Raw genomic sequence first — 20712 nt, 5'->3', positions numbered from 1 at the left:
CACATAACTTGAGTTTGCATCCCAGCACCTACATAAGAGGCAGGTGTAACACCACTGCTAGAGTGAGGAGAGAGATGGGGGCACTATAAACAGGCAGATCTGTAGGGCTAGCCAGCCAGTCTTCCTGAAACAGTGAACTCTAGGCTAAATGAGAGATGCCCCTGAAAGAAAGAAATAAGGTAGAGGATGATAAAGGAAAGCATTCACCAAGAGGTTACCTACATGGTAATTAGTGGATAGAAGATTTAAATAGACAGGTGCACATTGAAAATGCTCACTGTTCTCAGTAACTGGGGACATTCAAGATAGCAGTGAGCTGCGCCAACCCCACAGTGGGTACAGTCAGCATGACTGAGAGCCAGTTGAAGAGGATATGTCACACTCTACTTATTACAAGTCGTGGACAGTGCAAAGTCTCTTCTAGGGGAGTTTGACCTCCATGTACATACCACGTAGACACATATGCATAATTTTATATACCTAAAAAATAAAAAGCTCTCATCAAATATGAAGAAAATAATTTCATATCCTATATAATAACTATACACTCCTGCTTATATGTCAAACAAGTAAAAATTTCCAAGATGAGTATACATGGTGTGTGTGTGTGTGTGTGTGTGTGTGTGTGTGTGTGTGTGTGTGCTAATCATAAAACCTAGGGCTTTACCCATTACAGGCAAATGCTCTACCAGCTCGAGCTCCTCAGCAGGTGCATCTCAGAGCAGCAAGCTGAGCCTGCTTGTGATACACAGTCACCAGAACCTGAGCCTGGAGGACACTACTCAGGTCAGGGACAGAAAGGCGGACACCACATGTTAGTACAGATAGAGAAGCCAAAACTGTTGATCTCGGTGCAGAGATAAAAGAGCTCGAGGCAAGGAGAAAAGCAGGGACAGTAGTAGACAACAGTTGCTTAAAAGGGACAGAATTCTAGTTAGACAAGAGGACAAGGCCTAGTGGGTTATACAGTAGGGTGACTATAGTTAGTAATTCAGTGTCTGTTCAAAGTAGCTTCATCCCCAGTAGAAAGAAATTATCATTTTGCCGGGCGGTGGTGGCGCACGCCTTTAATCCCAGCACTTGGGAGGCAGAGGCAGGCGGATTTCTGAGTTCGAGAGTTCGAGGCTAGTCTGGTCTACAGAGTGAGTTCCAGGACAGCCAGAGCTACACAGAGAAACCCTGTCTCGAAAAACCAAAAAAAAAAAAAAAGAAATTAACATTTTGAAGTGACATAGTCACCCCACTGTGCACTGACACGTTGTGTATTATGTTGGTCGAAATCCTCGTGAATTGTTCAATTGTTGACTATCAATTCAGAAGCCTATTAGCTTTTCCTTTGCTTCTTTCTAATTCCTGAAATGGCATATTAAGCTCCTCTCCTGACAAAAGTGTCTACTCCTAATTTGTGTTTAAAAAATATTTTTTTTTCTTATTGGGGTATTGAGTGTGAAGTTACAATTTTCTAATCTTTTATGTCTCTGATGTTTCACTTTGTAGCTGAAGGAATAAAACTAAGAGCCTCAAAAACAGTTTCAAATGGAACAGCTAAACCTACTTCTGATAACTTTGTGAGTATCTGTATTTAGTGGAGTCTTTGTCTAACACTTTAGAATCCATGCCAGAGTCACTGATTGTCAGGGGAGTTTTTGCCAAGGTGTGTTATTAAATCAGCTGTTTCCACGCTCCGGTGCAAGTTCAGGCCATAGTGGCTGTGCTGCTGTTGTCTGTTCTCATCTGTAGGGCTGGGCTTGGCCAGCAGCCTCAGCTTCCTCAGTGCTGCTATGTCTGAGTCTGTGGCTAGCCAAGGCTCATCCCAGACTGAGGCTTTGTCTTGGTAAAAGTCAGTGGTGGCTTTTAAGCAAATTCAAGCCATTTCTTTTGAAGCCGCCTTAGGCACAGTACAGACTAAGAGGACTTCGTGTGTCCCATTCACTTTCCAAAGCAGCAGACTTGTAAAGCCCTGAAAGCAGAGTAAAATGTAGAGTATAGGGCAGGGATAAGCTTATACATTATTTTTATGTATATGAGTGTTTCGTTCACATGTATGTATGTGTACCATGTGTGTGCCTGGTGCCCTCTGGTCAGAGTCTGGAGTCTCTGGAACCAGTTATGCCTGGTTTTGAGCCACCATTTGGTTTAACCCAGAGTTCACTATACAGATCAGACTTGCTTCGATCTGCCTGCTCTGCCCCTGAGAACTGGGATTAAAGGACTGTACTGCCACAGCTGGCTCAGAGATGAGCCTTAGAATACCGTACAGGTGCTGGCTGTGCATAAAAGTGGTGGTGGTGGTTAAGCAGGGTGAAGCCTTTTACACTCTTGAACACTGCTGCCTTGGAATGACACTGTATAAAAAGGACACAGATGCTATATGACAACACTACTCTCTGTTGGATTTGACAAAGTCTCTTATTTTTATTTTTGGCAATCTGTGAAATGTATTCCTTGAGTGGTTTCATGGAAATTTAAAACTTCTAGTTTTTTTTCTAGTTTTTTTAGAGCTTCAGGTAGCGCACCCTAATCTGAAAATTCAGAGTCTCCAACGTTCTGAGCACCACCATGATACCACAAGTGGGAAAACTATTGTGAAACTTTGTTTCATCTACTAAACTTGTTACAAATACTGTGTAAAATTGCCTTCAGCCTCTCAGGCTACATGTCTGAGTTATAAATGAATTTTATGTTTCAACTTGGATCCCATCCCTGTGCTGTTTCATCATGCATATACAAGTACTCAGAAATATCAAATGTGAATCTAAAACACTTCTGGGCCCAAGAGTTTTCAGTGAGGGATACTTTTTGTCATACTTGTTAGGTATTTTCTTTTTGGTGATATATATATCAGTTTATTTAAAGTTCAATAGTCACAAACACATCAGAGAATTTTTACCCGTTCTTTTAAACTAAGGGTTGGCTTTTGATCAGAAATTAGAGGTCTTATTTTTCATTACTAATTTCTACTGGGAACCACTCACAGAAATGGGCTCCATTGCCTTGTCTCAGTCAGCAGAGTGCTGAGTGCTGCAGTTAGACCAACCCAGGTAGCCAGGTACACAGGAAAGAAAAATTGGATTTATTTTACACTGTTTTTCTCTTTTCTAAGTGTAATAACTAGAAGTAAATTTTTATTAGAAAAGAAAACATCTAGCTACCCCAACTGATTGGCTTTTTTGGGGGAGGGGGTTTGTTTGTTTGTTTGTTTGTTTGTTTTTTAAGACAGGGTTTCTGGCCTCAAACTCACAGTGATCCACCCCTGCCTCTGCCTCCTGAGTGCTGTGATCAAAGGCATGCACTACCACTGCCTGGCCTGATGGCCTTTCTTGTCTCCTATGGGAATACAAACATAAGCACGAGTTTCCATTCAGTGCTTTGCTAGGGTTAGAACATTGCTCAGTATAGTTTTCTGTTGTAAAAAGTATAAACTCAAAAATTTTAGAAATTATGTGTAATAAGGGCTAGAAGCAAGAAAATCAAAATAAACTTTTGCTATTTTCCATCTTACAAATCAATTCTGCATTTTTATTTTGACTTCTTGAGACAAAAAGGAAAAAAAACAGTTATGTTCTTAGCTAAAACCAAGAAACAGAAAAATCAGCAATTTTTTGTCTATTTATGAAACATGGCACTTGGTATGTGGTGCCTACGCCAGGTTCTAGAGCACATGCAACACAACAGATCCGTGCATCTGATGTAAGTAAATAAACTTAAGACATGCTGCCAGAAACTACGTTCTCAGCTAAGAGTTAGCAAAAACTAAATATAAATATTTATTTCTACAGGATGAAGATTTGAAGTGGGTGGAAGAAAATATTCCCTCTTCGTTCACAGATGTGTAAATATCCTCTGTTCAAGTTTGTACCTCAGGCTCTAGCTTACGGGGATTTCATTCAGTTTATCTCAGGCAGTGTGTGTGTGTGTCTGTGAGTGTGTACGTGCACATGTGCAAGTGTATATGAACAGGTATGCATGTGTGTGTGTATATGTGTGTATGGATGTATGTATGTAGGACCCCACCACTACTTCTTACAAAGCTGAACACAGCCCCGACCCCTTTCTCTGCCTTTCCATTGTACAGCCATTTCCTGTCACCGTGTTGGTAGCATATGACCACCGAGCTGTCTCACCAGCCTGGGCTTTAAAGGCTTCCAAAGGAATCTACATTTTTAATTTCCATTCCTATGTGTTATATGGGCTTTGTTTTATGTGATAGTGTTTTTTTTTTATGTATTTACTTTATTTTTTTCCCTTAGCTTCAAAGTTCTTTCATCCCTAAATGTTGGGAAGTTTAGGTGTGTATATGTCTGCCATAGCAGGTAAAGGCACTTGCTGCCAAACCTGCCAACCTGAGTCCAATTGCAGGGACTCACAGGGGTGAAAGGCAAGAATCAGCCCATGCGTAGCCCTCTGACTTCCATACCTGTGGTCTAGGCACACATACCTACTTACACATGCAATAAACAAACACATCTCTAAGCAGGTATTCTCCATAAAAAAGAAATACTACCTTTGACAATCTCTCTTCATTCTCATAAAAGCATGAAATGTAAGTTTTCTAGTTAAATAGCAGATTATCACTCAGATACCCAGCCAGTGGTTAAAAGTAAAACAGTAGCAGAGGGTTAAGAAATAAACAGGGTGGGGTGTGGATGTGTGGAATATTCGTGAGTTTGTAGCCAGCTACCCCATATGCAGTAGAACCGCACTTGTACTAGCTTGTTTCTATTTAAAGTTCAGATTTTTAAAATATTTCTGTTAACTTCAGAGTAAATATCTTTAAAGGAATACACATTCTAGAAAACACACACCCTAGGTAGATGTCAGTGAGGTTTTTAAATAAGTCCCTTCATGTAATTTAAAGGTAGAACACTGCCAGTACCCCAAAGCCTAGTCCCTCCTTGCTGCCCCACAGCTCTGACTGTAAAGTCTGAAAGATTTAAGTGGCTCATCTGATGCTTCCAGAGAGCTCACACTAGAGAGCCTGGGTGTTCCCTTCTTGGCCATTGTCCCATTAGGTTTTCATTGTCTCTCAGGCCTTGTTTGAGTGACGCTGTCCTTGTCTCTGTTTTGTTTCAGAGCTCTCCCAGTGTTAGTGGACTCAGATGAGGTAAACATTCTGTTGCTTATTTCCTTAGCGCTGTTTCCATTTTCACAGTGTATTTCAGAAGCTAATTCGTAAAATAACTTTTTGAAGCAATAACCAACATAGCAGGTGGAAAGAGCTAGAGCCGGCTTGAAGTGTGAAGGATTGTGGGCTGAGTCTCACGCAGGCAGAGCAGCAGGATGAGAGCTGTGTAGATGAAGGGAAGAGACATTCCATGAGATCTTTGTTTGAAAGTCTTTTTTAAGGCCTGCGTGTCCATTGTTTAGCTTTTGAAAATGTGTAGATAATTTATTGGAATAGTTTCTTTCCAGCCTTACTTACTAAGCATGAAATTGAAATAAAGATTTTGGAAGGAAAAGTTGACTTTGGGTCAGCTAGACATTGCAGGGTAGCCCAAGGCAGGGCACACCTGCCTTGGTATATGGACTCAAAGATAAAGATACATGACAAAGCGTTGGCTCCTGCAGAGCAGGACTCAAAGATACATGACAAAGCGTTGGCTCGTGCAGAGCAGGAGCAGCTGTTGGCAGGAGGTGCACATCGTGTTGGCTGTAGAGCGTGAGAAGAGCTGAGGGGGGTAGTTCTGAAGTAGTGTTGTGCTCCTCTGTAGCAGGGTGGAGGGTCTGTAACCTACAGGCATGTGCAGGAAGGCTAGTTAGTGGTGCACTTTCATTTCTATGATATAATAAGTAGCTCCATGGATTCAGTAACATGAGACAAGTTTGTCACATGAGGTCCCTGTTGGCTACAGTTCTGCCTCTCACAGAGAACCTGAACTCATGCTAGGTAGAAGGAAGCTGACCTCTCCAGCCTCTGCTGATATTGACCTACTGTATTAGAGAGTGGGGCACGGTGGGGGGGGGGCAGCAGCACGGATTGTATCTGATACTTCTTTAAAGTTAGGTCTGTTAAAAAGATTAAACAGTGACTTGTTAGATTAGCACATTTTTGTAGGGTCTAGATCTAGCACCAGCATCTGACCCTTGTCTTATTTTTTTTCCAGGAAATTATGACCAGATCTGAAATAGCTGAAAAAATGTTCTCTTCAGAAAAGATAATGTGATCAGGGCCCCAGTGGGTCCACTGTGCGTGGGAGCAGGGTCAGGTGATGGGAAAAGCCTGGCTGTTGTTAAAACTGACAGCTTTGCTATGATACGGTTTCACTTTGTTCTCTTGGAGATCTATGTATCAGATGAAGAGTGGAGGTGTGGGAGGGTCTACCACCCTCAGAAAGCCATCTTTAAAACTGACTCGTAAAGTCAGATCCATTGCCATTACGTTGCCTGATTTTGGAAATAATTGAAGAAGTGTTAACGACATGTGTTCAGATGCCTCTTAGGCGGCAGCCACAGGCATGCCAGGTTGTGTCTCTCAGTTTTCTCCAGAAAAAAGAATCTGCAGCTGGGCGTGATAGCACACTACTGGCAATCGAATGTCTGTAAATTCAAGGCCAAGCCTGGTCTACATAGTTCCTGAACAACCAGTGAGAGCTACATAGTGAGACCCTGCCTCAAAAAACAAACACCAAAAAGAAAAAAGAAAAGAAAAAAAATCTCTGTGAACATTCCTTCCCCTCGACTTTGAGATAACAGGATTCTCTTGAATGCTAACACAGCGGTGTTCATCTTTTGTAGTGATAATTTTATTCGATTTTTTATCCTGAAGTGACAATATTGGAACTCAAGCATGTTCATGTATTTAACCCTGCCCTTCCGTTGGTGTACACAAAGCTCTTGTTTGTAAATACTACCACGCACAGCACATCATGGAGTCTGAGCTCGGGAACATGTGTGCACAAAGAGACGTCCTGAGGGTATGTCCAAAGACTTGCAGGCCACAGGTACACGTGCTGCTGCTACTTCTGCTGTGAACCTGGCCACGTGACTTCCCCTATAGCACTTTATCCCAGCCCGGGGTGCACTGTTTCTTGTGAGCCTTGTGGAGACTTGTGAAGTGCCAGTTGGTTACACACATATCTAACCATACCATGCATCAACATGTAATTAACCAGCTATCAACTGTATTTTACACCTTGTTAAATTATGTTTATAATATATGATTGAAAGTTTCTATTCTAATATTTTTTGAATATAGAATGTTCTAGACTTGAAAGGCACTTGAATGTAGAGTGATGAAAATGTGAACGTTTTGCCACTTTCGTGACCAAAGATACCAGGCAGTTGGACATGAATGTGGGAATGACAGGCAGGGTCTTGTATGCCTTCTCTCTGGAGGACTTCTGGCCTTGTGAGTTAGAATAACTCGGGATAATTGAGACAACATGAACAGACGAGGAGGAGCACTACCCATAGCCTGTGATGATTTTCACTGTAGCACCACAAAACAAACCTTTTTCTTTCAAATGCCTACTTTCTGAGTTTATTTCCTGCGTACTCATTTCAAAAGGGTTGGTAGAGATATATTTCTATAGTTGCGTGTCCATTTTAGGTTTGTCATAGTCCACCTTCTAGCCCAGTTCTTTGAAAACTGGGGGTGTCTTGCAGGGGGAGGAGCATTGCAGGGTGTCACTGTGTAGCTCAGGCTGAGGTTGGACTTGTGAACCTCTTGCTAAGGTTATAGGCATGCACCGCCATGGCCCACTTCACGTTTGTCCTTAATACCCTGTCCGCACAGCATGAAGCAGCCAACCCTCAACCCACATGCCTGCACTTGAATATTTCTGCTTGTAGCCAGCAGGAGCTACATACTGAGCAGGGTGTGAGTCTGCAGTTGATGACTGGGGAAATGCTTCTGACACCATCTCCATGGTATTTCTAAAAACTAGGAAAGACAAATAATGCTGCCTCTGGCACAGCTCCAGGCTGAAGTGAACTCTTTCCTTCCATCCAGAGAAAGTGGACTTCCATCTTAACCTTCTTAGAGGAGGTTTTTTTGCAAGCATGTGTGTGGTGTTTGTTGCATTTAATGATAACTGTGCCAGGTGCTGATGTTCAGTGCCCTAAGGTGAGTATTTCCTGAGGCCCATCTTAGCCCCAGCATGTGTCCCTATGCTGTCACTGTAGATCACAAGGACAGGAGGTCTACCCAGGACCACCATGCAGCTCCTCAGCCCCCTCCCCTGTCTGCTGACAACATTGGGACTTTCCAGGTGCTCCACAGTTTCTGTTCAGAATGCTGTTGGATGGGCCTGTCTTTTAATTGAGAATGCTAAGGATAAGGCTCCAGTTGTGTTCAAGACTTCTTGTTCCACGGTTCATGTTAGATTTGGAGGTATATGAAGTTTGCTTGAGACATTTTTTCATGATTTGAATTAGGTTAATATTTAAAAATCTGCCTTTGGGGGCAGTTATTACATTTCAGTAAGAAAAGGAGGTGGAAATTGTAAGCTTGGGAGATGGTTAGGATACTTCCATGCGTTTCTTGGGGTTTTTGTTTGTTTTTTGGGTTTTGTTTTTGTTTTTTTCCTATCCTGTGGAGAGTGCCACCTGTATCACGGTACATCATGTTTATGCTACTCCTGTAATGTCAAGATTAAGCTTAAAGTATACATACAGAGTTGATTTTTATACCCTCTTGAAGGTTTGGGCCTGTTGGCCTGGCTGTACATGACTGAAGCTGAGAGAGATCATGCTATGTTTTGTCTCTCGTTCTGATATTTGTGTCTTTGTATGATTGACAGCATGCAGTAAGCAATATAAAACACCAAGCCTTACATCTATCAGAAAGAAGTTTAATATATAAAATTCTGAACATATAAATGTATATAAGTGACAAAACTAGATTTTTAAGGAAGTGTATACTATAGGACAGGAGCTCAATACTGTATTCAGAAGCTTCTTTAGAATTAGGAAAACATTCATTTCTTTGGGGAGAAAGTTTAGAGGTTAAAAATAGATTCTCTATTTTTAAAAGTTAAATTATAATTTGGGAGAAATTTCTTTGAATATAAAACACAGCAATTTAAAGGACTTTTGTTTGAAATTTTGTATTTTTGTGCCTTAATATTTGTTTTTTTAAAATAAATTGTTTTCTGACATTTGGAGATTGTTTCTGGGATTATCTGTTAGTGCTGCCTCATGAAAATCTATAGGAAATCTGGACTCAGGAGACAGCAGGACATGGAATTCTTTAAAAGAGAGAGCTCAAAGTCAGAAAAAGTACAGCCTCAGTTATGATACAACAGAACAAAACAGGAAAGTATTTAAACCAGGTTAACATAAATGTGCACTCCTGAGTGTGTATATTTATATGTATTAATGCGTGTATGTGTGTGTGTGTGTCTATCAGCTCTCAGTGACGAAATGAGAGTATCATTCATGGTGACACCATTAACTCAGTCTTTGTGAAAAGTCCAGCAATGTTTAGGATCATTGGTAATGCCAGCTCTCTTGATGTTTTCAGAGATCTCTCAAAATACAGAGTGAGGTGTCTGTACACACACTAAAACTAGAGACAGCAAATGTCAGACAATAGTGAACTGTGGCGTGTCCACCTCTTGTGGAATGGTTGCCACTTTTGAGTTAAAGTGAAGAATTTGTGACAACAGGAAAACATGTATGAAGCACGAACAGGGGCACATGTGAGACTTTGTGCACCTAGGGGAAGCAGAACAGGACTGAGCAGCAAGTTGTTGAATGGCCCCCAGCCTGTCTGCCATTGAGGTTCAACTACCATGTGATCACAGCTGGGGCCCAGCCCTTCAGAAAAACAGAAGTTATCCGTGGGCTACAAAGATGGCTCGATAGGTAAGAGCACTTGCTCTTGCAGAGGATCTGGGTTTTTCCAAGCACCCATGTGGCAGCTCACAACTGTCCTTAACTCTAATCCCAAGGGATCAAATGCTTTCCTCTGGCCTTAGAGCACTATACATCATGTGCATGCAGTGCACCTTTGTACAAGCAAGATACTCATATAGTATATAGATCTTTTTAAAAATCAGACTTTAAAAAGTTATCTGAGCTAGGTGTAGTGGCACATACCTTTAATCCCAGCATTCGGGATGCAGAGGAAGGAGGATGTCTGAGTTTGAATCCAGCCTGGTCTACTTAGTTCCAGGACAGCCAGGGCTACACAGAGAAACTCTGTCTTAAAAACAAACAAAAAAGCCAACAGTTCTGGGTGGATGAGGTAGGATTAGCAGCCCTGCCTGCTCTGTATGGCTCTGGAGGATCCCACAGTTTATTTCCATCTGTATGAGAAAAACACTCTGTCTGCAGCCAGCCAGCCCAAAGGGTAGAACAGCCTGGGAACTTCAGAGACTGGCTCCAGAAATGGAGGACTTGGCTTCTGAGTATATTGTCTAGTTTGCCAGTTAGTCTAGGAAGTGACATCGTCGTGGGCCCGCCACTATTCTAGTTCTGTAGAAGACAACTAATTCTAGGTTGTTTAGGGCAGTGGACTTTGAGAGACTTGAAGCTCTGCCCCTGCTTTTCTGTGTTTTCCTAATGTTTTCTTTAAAAGGGAAGCACACTAAAAATACATAAAACATGACAGCACCTTAATATATATATAAAACCTGGATGTGGTGGAGCATGTCTTTAATCTCAGCATTCCCAAGCCAGAGGCTGGTGATCTCAGTGAGTTTAAGGACAACTTGTTCTAAATAGAGAGTTGTAGATTAGCCAGAATGTCATAGTTGAGACCACCATCTCAAAACAAAACTACAGCCAAGAAAACCCATGGTACCAGAAAAATGAAGAGCCTGTGTGGCCTTAGGGTACCAGGCATAAAGTGCATCCTCTGTAAGCAGGTGTAATGTGACTGCTTCATAGCCTAGAGCTGGGGGGGGGGGGGGATGTGGAAACTTCAGAGGGCAAGCCTGGGCTGTTTTAGGAGGGTTGAGAGTATTTGCAGGGTTCCAGGCTTTGTTCACTGCTGTACCACCGAAGTTTCAGGGAAGTACATTACTATAACTTCCCCCTGGAATAAAGATGAGAGAGCCATAGAGATTAACCAGCTTGCTGAGGGTCACCCTCCTAGCAAAGTGAAGAGGCCAGTATAGGAGCAGGCATTGTCTATGATAGGTTGTTCTCAGAGTCCTGGGGAGAGGGGAGTCAGATGTGAAGGTAATACAAAAAGGGCCTGGTGTGCAGTCTGCATAAAACAGCTAACGATGTGGAAGATGCATCTGAGACTGGGTCGTGAGGAAGCCACAGAGACTTGACTGAGACCAATTTCACCTGAATCATCCGAAGGCTGATGTGCTTATATTGAAAGGAAGTTACCCAGGGCAAGTGATCATGGATTCACTGTTAAAGTTCTCCTACCACTGGTTGTCCTGAACATGAATTCAGGTGAAAATAATCTTGACAGTAGTTCCTCAAAATCAGTTTATACACAGGCAAATATATGCAAATTATTCAGCAGGTGGTGTCAAACACCATCTCTGAAGAATTGTTTCCTTGTCTTTAACCAACTAATAAATGCATTTTTACTTATTAAATGTCCTTCTGCCAGTTTGAAGATGAAAGAAAAAGAAAAGACCTTAAAGAATTTAAGCATGCTACATTAAAAAAAATGTTTATTCACTTTTGTAGACAGGTTTTCCCTATATACCTCTGGCTGCAATAGAACTCACTCTGTAGATCAGGGTGGCCTTGAACTCACAGACACCTCCAGCCTCTGCCTCCAAAGAGCTGGGGTCAAAGGTGTGTGTCACCACACCTGGTCCATGCTATGGATTTAAACACTGAGCTTTTAAAAATCTGTTTAAGAATAGGCATGAGTTCCTAGTTACAATCCCCAGTACCACAAAACAATGGAGGAAAGAGCTCTACAGAGTAGGGTGGCTGGACACAGGTGCTGTAAGGGGAGAAATGGGGGAAGGGAGCAGGGAGAAGGGGGAAACTGGTGAGAGGCCAGTATGAGGGATGAGCGGGGCAGAGGAATAAATAGCATTAAGGGTGTGTAGAAAGCCTTAGGAAAGTGTTTTATATTAACTTAAAAACACATTTGTGTCTACATATATTAGATGATAGATAATAGAAGACAGACAGATAGGAAGATGATAGAGTCTGAATGAAGAAATGGCACTTCTCTGTTAGTTCTCTCCCCAAGAACCATAGACTAACAAAACCCTTACTGTCAAGCATAGGAATTTTCCCTTCAAGTTGCTGATCAGTGGAAATCTAGAAGACTCCCAAACAATATAGGCCATTGCTATTGTCCTTTGCTGTCTTACAGAACTTAAAGATGAGACCTTATTGCTGAAGACACCTGTGATGGTCTGTATATGCTTGGCCCAGGGAGTGGCACTATTAGGAGGTGTGGCCTTGTTGGAATAGATGTGTCACTGTGGGTGTGAGCTTTAAGACCCTCATCCTAGCTGCCTGGAAGTCAATCTTCCACTAGCTGCCTTCAGATGAAGATGTAGAACTCTCAGCTCTGCCTGCACCATGGCTGCCTGGATGCTGGCATGCTTCCTTCCTTGATGATAATGGACTGAACCTCTGAACCTGTAAGGCAGCCCCAATTAAATGCTGTCCTTATAAAAGTTGCCTTGGTCATGGTGTCCGTTCACAGCAGTAAAATCCTAAGACAACACCACACTCTTTGGAAACAGTACTTGGACAAATCTCCAGCTGGAACCGACCCAGAAGCCCCTTCCCTGAGGACTAACTCTCAGAGTATTTAAAGTTGCCATGCCAACTGTTAAGACCTGGGAAACAGTTGCCTGTCTAGCCAGCCATTTGAAGCTATTGATAGTGTTACAAGGAAACTTTCTTATATGCTGTAATTGCTGTTACAAAGAAACTTTCTCATGCTGGAGTCTGTTGCATATTCTGTATGGTCTGTGATTTGGTGATTGGAAACCAATCACAATAGAGGTCAGTTAGAACTGCTTTGTACAGTTAGCCACAGTAAGCTTGGACCTGAACCAACTGCCTGGTAGCACTTCCTGTACCTATGTATGAGCTTTTATGGTCTTTGCCTTTATAAGCTGCCCCTGAGATGGATCCCAACATAAGAAAGACACCTACACCAATATAAGAAGCCATTTGGAATAGGACTTCCATTTTGAGTAGAAGTGGAGTAAAGTTTTAAGTTCCCAAGATCTCCCTGGGAATTGACATTCTACTTGGCAGAAAGAGACATGTGCATAGGTAACTGAGCCTGGTTGCCAAGTTAAGACGTGACTGTTAGGCAAGGCAAGCTCCTCACCACAGCTGAATAACTCAACCAACCAATGAGGACAGGATAAATATACAACAAAGATGTGTTCCTAAGGAAGCCCCCTATTTCTAAATTTTGATTGGTGGAATAACTTGGCATGGATGTTTGTGGATTTCAGGCTTAGAACCTCTGTAGGATTCTGGCTCGGGGTCAAAGCTCCCGAGTTTGGTCTGTGCTCCTGATCGATCAGTCCTGGGGCAAATGCTCAATAAACTATCCCAGTGTGACTGAGATTGTTATTCATGTGGTTTGTGGGGCAACTCCTGGACCTCAAACTGCCAAGGGGGAAAAGCATTCAATAGTCCTACCTAGCTGTAACACCCACAAAACACAGCAATGAGCTGGGTTTGGTGGCACACACCTTTAATCTCAGCACTCAAGAGGCAGAGGTAGGTGGATCTCTATGAGTTTGAGGCCAACCGGGTCTACAGAGGAAATTCTAGGTCAGCCAAGGCTAGACAGAGAAACCCTGTCTTGAAAAAAACAAAACAAAAACACCACAACAATGACCAGCATTGACACGATAGCCTCAAAATGCAATAATGGCACTTATATGTTAGGGGTAACCAAAGTATAAGCCACGCACTTGGACATAAAGGCCATTCAGTAGAAGGAATTCATACCTGATACTGTAAACCCAGTCAACTTCATTGTGAGGTCATTGACCCTAAAGGAGAACCTACTATTGTCACTTTCCTAAACCAGTATAGTTTTATGTATGTATGTATGTATGTATGTATGTATGTATGTATGTATGTATTATTTGCTTTAAGTGGATGGATGTTTTACTTGCATGTATGTCTATGCATATATGCATGCCTGGTGTCCACAGAGGCAGGAGGAGATCAGATCTTATAGAACTGGAGTTACAGATAGTTGTTAGCTGCCTTGTGTTGGTGGAAAATGAACCAGTGTCCTCTGGGAGAATAATCAGTGTTCTTAACCACTGAGTCATCTCTTTAACCCCCAGTATAATTTATAGATTCATTTAATTATTTACCCTTATACCAACAGGTAAATATAATTCTTACCTCTCATCGAAGAAGCTTCTTTTGTAGTAAGTAGAGACCATTCAGAAATCCACAGCTGGTCTAAGTTCAGAGAACACCTAACAAGAAGGTGCCCAGCCTTAACTGGTACAGCTACAACAGAACCCCTACATCTAAAACTCATTGCCAAAGAAGGTGCAGAAAGATTGTAAGAGTCAGAGACCCAGGGCATCTGCTATAGTGTCTCCTATATATGACAAGTAAACTATACCCATGAAATCTCAACAATATGATTACCTAAACAAGACCTGCACAATAACAACTCCAGTTTGACATGCTGATGTAGATGGGGGAATTCTTACAAGACTCTACAATTAGGTAAAGAATTACAGGCAAGTAATGGCTTCTGAGAGAAGGGAAATCAGTCTTCTCCAAGGATGAGACTCCTGAGGGCTTATCTAGTCCCAAACGGTCAGTCTTAAACACATGTACATACAAGGAACAGTAAATGGACCAAGCCGGTTGTGTTCCTATGTATATGTAAATATATGTAACAGTAATAAAGAAGATATCATAAATTTGAAAAGGACTGGGGGCGTAGGAAGAGTTGGAAGAGACGAAGAAGGGATAGAGATGATGTAGATATAGTATCATATATGGAATTCTCAAAATAATATTAAATGATCTGCATAACATGATAGATAAATATGGAACAACATCAGAAAAGGATAAAGTGCACATCAAAAAGGAAGGATAAAAATGACTGGAAGTTTACTATGGTTTTTGAATGAGAATGGTCCCCATCAGCCCATATGTTTGAACCAGTTGGTGGAACTGTTTGGGAAGGACTAGGAGGTGTGACCTTCTTGGAGGAAGTATCACTGGGGTGAGCTTTGAGGCTTAGGTCGTTCCCAGCACACTCTCTCTGCCTGTAGTTGATAAGTAGCCTTGGTCATGGTGTTTTATCAGAGCAATACTAAAGTAACTAAAACATTACTTAAAAAAGAAGTTTTAAAAAGCTTTCAACTTTTTAAAAACTTTGGGTATTAACCAGTGTTATAACAACCAAAAAAAAAAAACCCAAAGATATTTACTCCAGAAAAATGGCTGTCAATAAGAAGAGAAATCAGAGGGCGACTGAGCTTGCCCAGGCCCCCTTGCTCTGTCCTCAGCTCTGAAGAAGCTTTGATCTTGTTGCACTTATGGTCATGGTTGTGGTTTGTGTGTTACAGTTGGATGGACCATTGGATGCTCTCCCGCCTTGGCTGCATGCATGGCTCTAGCCAGTGCCGAGAGCTAGTCCCTGGGGAAGGGTTCCAGGTCAGTTTCAACTCCATTTCTTTAAGCTCTTTGTCCACAGTGTGTGCTGTTTTCAGTAACGGGGTCTCTTTTGGGAAGGCATTGAGGACAACGGCAATAACCTATATGGTTTTGTGAGTCTCTTAGACTCTTCTGATCAAAAGCTCAAAATGAAGTGCCCCATGCCACACACTGGGGGTTTTATTAGATACTCTGTGATTTTTTTTTTTTTGTAGGAAGGAGATATTATCACCCCAAGTAAGTAGTATAACTTCAACTAAGCTCTGTGTATATATGTTATATATAATTTTAAGTAAACATAAAATAATTTCCTATTTCTTCTTTTTCTCCTTTTTTTTTTTTTTCCAGTCAGGGTTTCTCTGTGTAGCTCGAGCTGTCCTGGAACTCACTCTGTAGACCAGGCTGGCCTCAAACTCAGAAATCCACCTGCCTCTGCCTCCCAAGTGCTGGGATTAAAGGCGTGCACCACCACTACCAGGCTTCCTATAGCTTTTTGAAACATCCTTAGTGTTATTTATCCTGACTCCTCCATCAAGTCTGGCTCTTTACTATTTAGAGTGTCTTATTGACTCTGAGAAATGTTTTCATTTGCATATAAATGAGGAATGGAAAGAGGTAGAGAGCCACAAGTCCCCATTGATACCTACTCAGGTGAGGTTTAGCTCAGCCATGTCTGACTCCAAGAATTGCATCATCTACCAACCGAGCCCACGGCTCTGCCCCTTCCACGGGCATTTAGCCTTCCCTATGGAAAGGCGTTTGTGGGTTTTCAAAGCCTCTCTCCCCTTGGCAGACACTGAATGATGCTTGTTCTGTAATTATGACACAATGAAGTCTAGGTTTTGGGTTTTTTTTTAATAGGCATTTTTTTTTTTTTAAGATTGGAAGTGATCCTCGGGGCTAATAGTTTCTCTGGTCCATCCTGATGTTGTACACAGCCAGACAATGTCCTCCATGTTATACACAACGGCATGGCTTGCTGACCGATATAATGTGTGAGCATAATGTAGCACCTGGCTCAGGGCCAGGCCTGGAGTTGGCACTTGATAAATATTTGTATAGCGAAGGAACTGGATGAGGTCATGGCTCTCCTGCTGAGTGAGCCCCTCCCTCCTCTTGCCATGTCATCCCCGGTCAGACTAGCATGCCAGGCTTTGTCCCTGAGACCTTCAGAATAGCTTCTTAGAGGCTGATGACATTTAGAGTCATAAACAGATGCAGAGCTGTGAATGTGCTGACAGCAAGACTGAGCCATGCAAGTATCAGGAGAGAAGTACCATGATGTGGACACCCTAAGGGACCACAAAGGCCCCACAGGACAGCCCTGGAATCATTGCATGCTGCCAGTAGCCAGGTGGTCCACATAGACTTCTACAACAAATCTTTCTCTCTTAGCCAGGAGTGGTGGGATTTCTGTAATCATAGTAAGACCCTATCAGATAAATAAATGAATGAATGAATGAGCAAATAATTTAAATGCTGAGGGGATAGTTCATTGAGTAAAATGCTTACCTTATAAGCAGCAGGACCTGAGATTGAGACCCAGAACCCACATTCAAAAAGCCAAGCCCTGGTGAGATATACTTTAATCCCAGTGTTGGTAAAGCAGAGACAGGAGGATCCTGGGGCCAACCAGCCTAGCCTATTTGGCAAATCCCAGACCAAGGATAGATGCTATGTCCAAAGAAAAAGGTATACAGTACTTTAAGAATGACACAGGAGTTTGTCTCTGATCTACACAGACAGAACATTAGTAAAAATTAAGATTCAACTTTCCTCTTTATTCTTTGCAGTCTTTTTTTCACCTCCCAGATACTGGTATCACAGGTGAGTGCTTCCGGGGCTTTGTGCAGCGCTGGGAGCCAACTCAAGTTTCACTGACATCAGTCAAGAATTCTACCAACGGTGCCACATCCTCATGCTCTCTGAAACATGGCTCCCTGAAACCATTTTCTTTCATTAAAAACCTGTATTTGTCCTTGCACCTAGAGGAGCAGGTGTGGCTGCTGTGTCACATGTGCGTCAGTAGGTGGCAGAGAGGAGAGAGGCTATGTCTATGCTGTCTATGCCGTATTCTGACCTACGAATATCTGAATGATTAGTAGCCTAACAATCCCTGATAAGACGTGAGGCCTGAGACAACCATCAGTCTGGTGCCAGGCAGGCCTGGATAGACTCCCAGGATGGGTAGCAAGCTGGAGATTAGAAGAACCTTGCCTGGGACCCTCTGGGAGTGAGCTAGAGAAAGACGACCCAGGGGCCACTCGGGAGGGCTAGGCAAGAAATAAGCCTGAGAAGCCCACCAGACTGGTGCTATGGAGCCCCAACAGGGAGCTAGACAAAGATGACCACTAGTCTAGTGCTGAGCAGGTCTGAGGAGGGCCTCAGGCCTGAGATGACCCCCCCACACACCCTGCCTGGCATGGATGACTCTGGTTTTGGGGGGTTACTGGTGAGCTGGCCCAGAGGGTGTGAGTGTGGGAGAGCCAGCTCTGTCTCTTGTCTGCTGTGTGGTGGCGTTAGTGAAGGAGAGCTCCCCTCCCCTTCCTTTTACCCTCTCCAGTGGTGGCAGGCAGGAGAGCTGGCCCTGACAGTCATGAGAGCTGGAGAACTGGCCATGACCCTCACCTGCTGTAGCACTTGGGAGAGTGGGCCCTGCACCTTGGCTGAACTGCAGGACAGAGCTAGCCCTGGTTTTGAGGAGTTACTGGTGAGACGGCCTTGAGGGCGTGAAAACCGGGGAGCCAGCTGGCTGACCAGCTCAGATACCCCTCAGGCCCAGATCTAGGGCTTTGAGTTAGCCCACCTCAGCATCTACCCCATCTATGAACTGTTGGAACATATAAAAAGGGCCAATATTATAGATCCAAAATTCTAGGATCTCCAAGACACAGGGCAATGACAGGGTATCTGAGAGGAGTCCCAGTGAGGATCCAGTATTGATGGTGCAGCAGAAACCAGAGGCCTCAACCCAGACCAAGGACTCACTGAAATGAACATTTGCAAGTAAAGATGTGTAGTCAAAATGGCATACTGTGGGACACACTGTGACACACTACAGCTTCCACAATGAGATTTTTTTCTTCTGTTGCGGAGGAGGTTGCAAGGGTGGAGTGTGGGTACGAGGGGAGGGAAAAATGGGTGGGATTGGGGTGCATGATATGAAATTCACAAAGAACCAATACATACAATACATATGTGTGTGTATGTGTGTATGTATGTATTTATGTATGTGTGTATGCATGTATGTATATGTATGTGCTCTCTCACACACAATGGTGTCCATGTGGAGGTCAGGAAGCAACTGTGGAGTTTGGTTCTGTCCAACTGTGTAGAGTCAGAGGATCACACTCAGGTAATCAGCCTTTGTGGCGAGAACCTTTATCTACTGAGACATCTCCCTGGTTTCAAAACAATTCTCTTTAGATGTGACCATCACCAAGGCAGCCCTCCAGTATCCCCAGATATTCTCCTGAACACAACAGAGAGGAAGCAAAGGGAGCAGACTAGCTGATAGGCCCATTTCACTAAGCTGAAGGAGAGCCCTAACTGTAGAGCTTATATTCAGAGCCACCTGCTTTTTAGATTTACTTTATTTTATGTGTATGAGTGTTTTACCTACACATATGTATGTGCACCATTACGTGTACCAGGTACCCACAAAGGCCAGAAAAGGATGTCGAATCTCCTGGAAATGGAGAGAGGAATGGCTGTGAGCTACCACGTGGACACTGGGAACTGACCCCAGGTCACCTGCAAGAACAGCAAGTGCTCTAAAGCACTGAGCATTGCTCCAGCTGCCAGTCGCTTTTGAGATAGCCTTGGCAAGTTTTGCTTGTGCAGCATCCGCTTTGGTTACTGCGGATCAGGATAGCTGAGGACAGAGAGAAAAGGGTGGCCAGACCTCAGAAAATTAGTTCAGATGACTCCTGAACACTAATGGGAGTCAGCCACAGGACAAAGGTCACAAACGTAAATTAGCAAATAGGCACAACAAAAAAAGCTAAAGTTCCCGTTGACTTTTTGAAAACAACGACAAAATGCAGAGGCATTTGTGCCACTTCGAATAAAAACTGCAGAAGTCCTTAGGTTCCTAAAAGTGAAGGGAGGATTAGGTTGAGATGGTATGTTCTGGAAGCACCTTTCTGACAGGGGACATTTAGACTGGAATCTGCATACCCCAGGCAGGTCACCATCCATGCTGTGTTAGCCTGCCTTGTTACTAGGACTAAATGCCTGACAAGAGGCAAGTGAAAGCTGGGTGGTGGTGGCGCACGCCTTTAATCCCAGCACTTGGGAGGCAGAGGCAGGCGGATTTCTGAGTTCAAGCCCAGCCTGGTCTACAGAGTGAGTTCCAGGACAGCAGGGCTACACAGAGAAACCCTGTAAAAAAAAAAAAAAAAAAAAAAAAAAAAAAAAAAAAAAAAGAGGCGAGTGAAAGAGGAAGGGCTTCTTTGGGCTCATAGATTGAGTCCTGCATGGTGGAGAAGGCTGTAGCTCATCTGGCTTCTGCTTTCCCCCCTCTTCCTCAGTCCAGGCCCCCAGCCAAGGGGATGGTGCCACCCACATTCAAAGACTGTCTTCTCTCCTAATTAAACCTCTCTGGGAACAAGCCTTCGAGGTGTGTCTCCTAAGTGACTTCAAACCAGTCAAAGGAGGTTAGCCCCCACGCTGTTTCATTGTCTTCCTCTTTGAAATCTGGTGTGTCTCAGCTTTATGACCCAGAAAAGGGTAAAAGGAGAGAAAAGAGAGCTTGCTTACATCCGCTCAGCCTCTAGTGTCCACTGTGTAACCAGAACCACTAAGAGGGCTTGAAAGTTGCCATGTAAATATGGGGTAGATTAAAAGTAAAAATAAATAGACACTCCAAGTAGAATGAAAGCTTTCATTCACCGGGAGAGGCAAGCACAGCCAGGAAACGGGTGGCTCTCTCATAGCCAGCAGACACGTTGGAGACTGACACAGAAACCCACCATCTCTACGTGCTACCCTGGTTTGGCAGCCATCCTTTTCTCTGTACCTGGACAGTGACATGCAGTGTTCTGACTGAGTGTCTCGGCAAGACTTTCAAAGCACAAGGACATGGACTTTGCTCTGCTGCAGGGGTGGGAGGAAACAGCTCAGTGGGATTTGTTGGCTAGCCAATGCTTGGGTGGCCGGCAGGTCCCA

The 20712-nt window shown here is 43.2% G+C and overlaps 1 protein-coding gene and 1 non-coding gene across 5 annotated transcripts in view; both read left to right on the top strand.

The window, feature by feature from the left end:
• Nucleotides 1–9104, top strand: part of Tmem87b (transmembrane protein 87B) — a 30842-nt gene extending 21738 nt beyond the window's left edge. For all 4 annotated transcript variants that reach the window (XM_028754346.1, XM_028754339.1, XM_028754325.1 and 1 more), the window contains exons 16-19: nt 1498–1568; nt 3780–3832; nt 5074–5104; nt 6105–9104. In XM_028754346.1, coding sequence (XP_028610179.1) covers nt 1498–1568; nt 3780–3832; nt 5074–5104; nt 6105–6164 — 215 coding nt within the window. In that variant the 3' untranslated portion in view covers nt 6165–9104. The remainder of the gene's footprint in view (nt 1–1497; nt 1569–3779; nt 3833–5073; nt 5105–6104) is intronic.
• An 8417-nt stretch (nt 9105–17521) lies between these two features.
• On the top strand, nt 17522–17657 carry LOC114612378. The gene has a single exon (XR_003709998.1). It is a non-coding gene; the product is annotated as a small nucleolar RNA SNORA17 (small nucleolar RNA).
• The last annotated feature ends 3055 nt before the right edge of the window (nt 17658–20712 follow it).

This window comes from Grammomys surdaster, unplaced genomic scaffold (genome assembly GCF_004785775.1).
Source record: "Grammomys surdaster isolate TR1022 unplaced genomic scaffold, NIH_TR_1.0 129, whole genome shotgun sequence".
NCBI classification, from domain to species: domain Eukaryota; kingdom Metazoa; phylum Chordata; class Mammalia; order Rodentia; family Muridae; genus Grammomys; species Grammomys surdaster.
The sequence above is the reverse complement of the archived record's forward strand: the minus strand, read 5'-3'. Positions and strand labels throughout refer to the sequence as shown.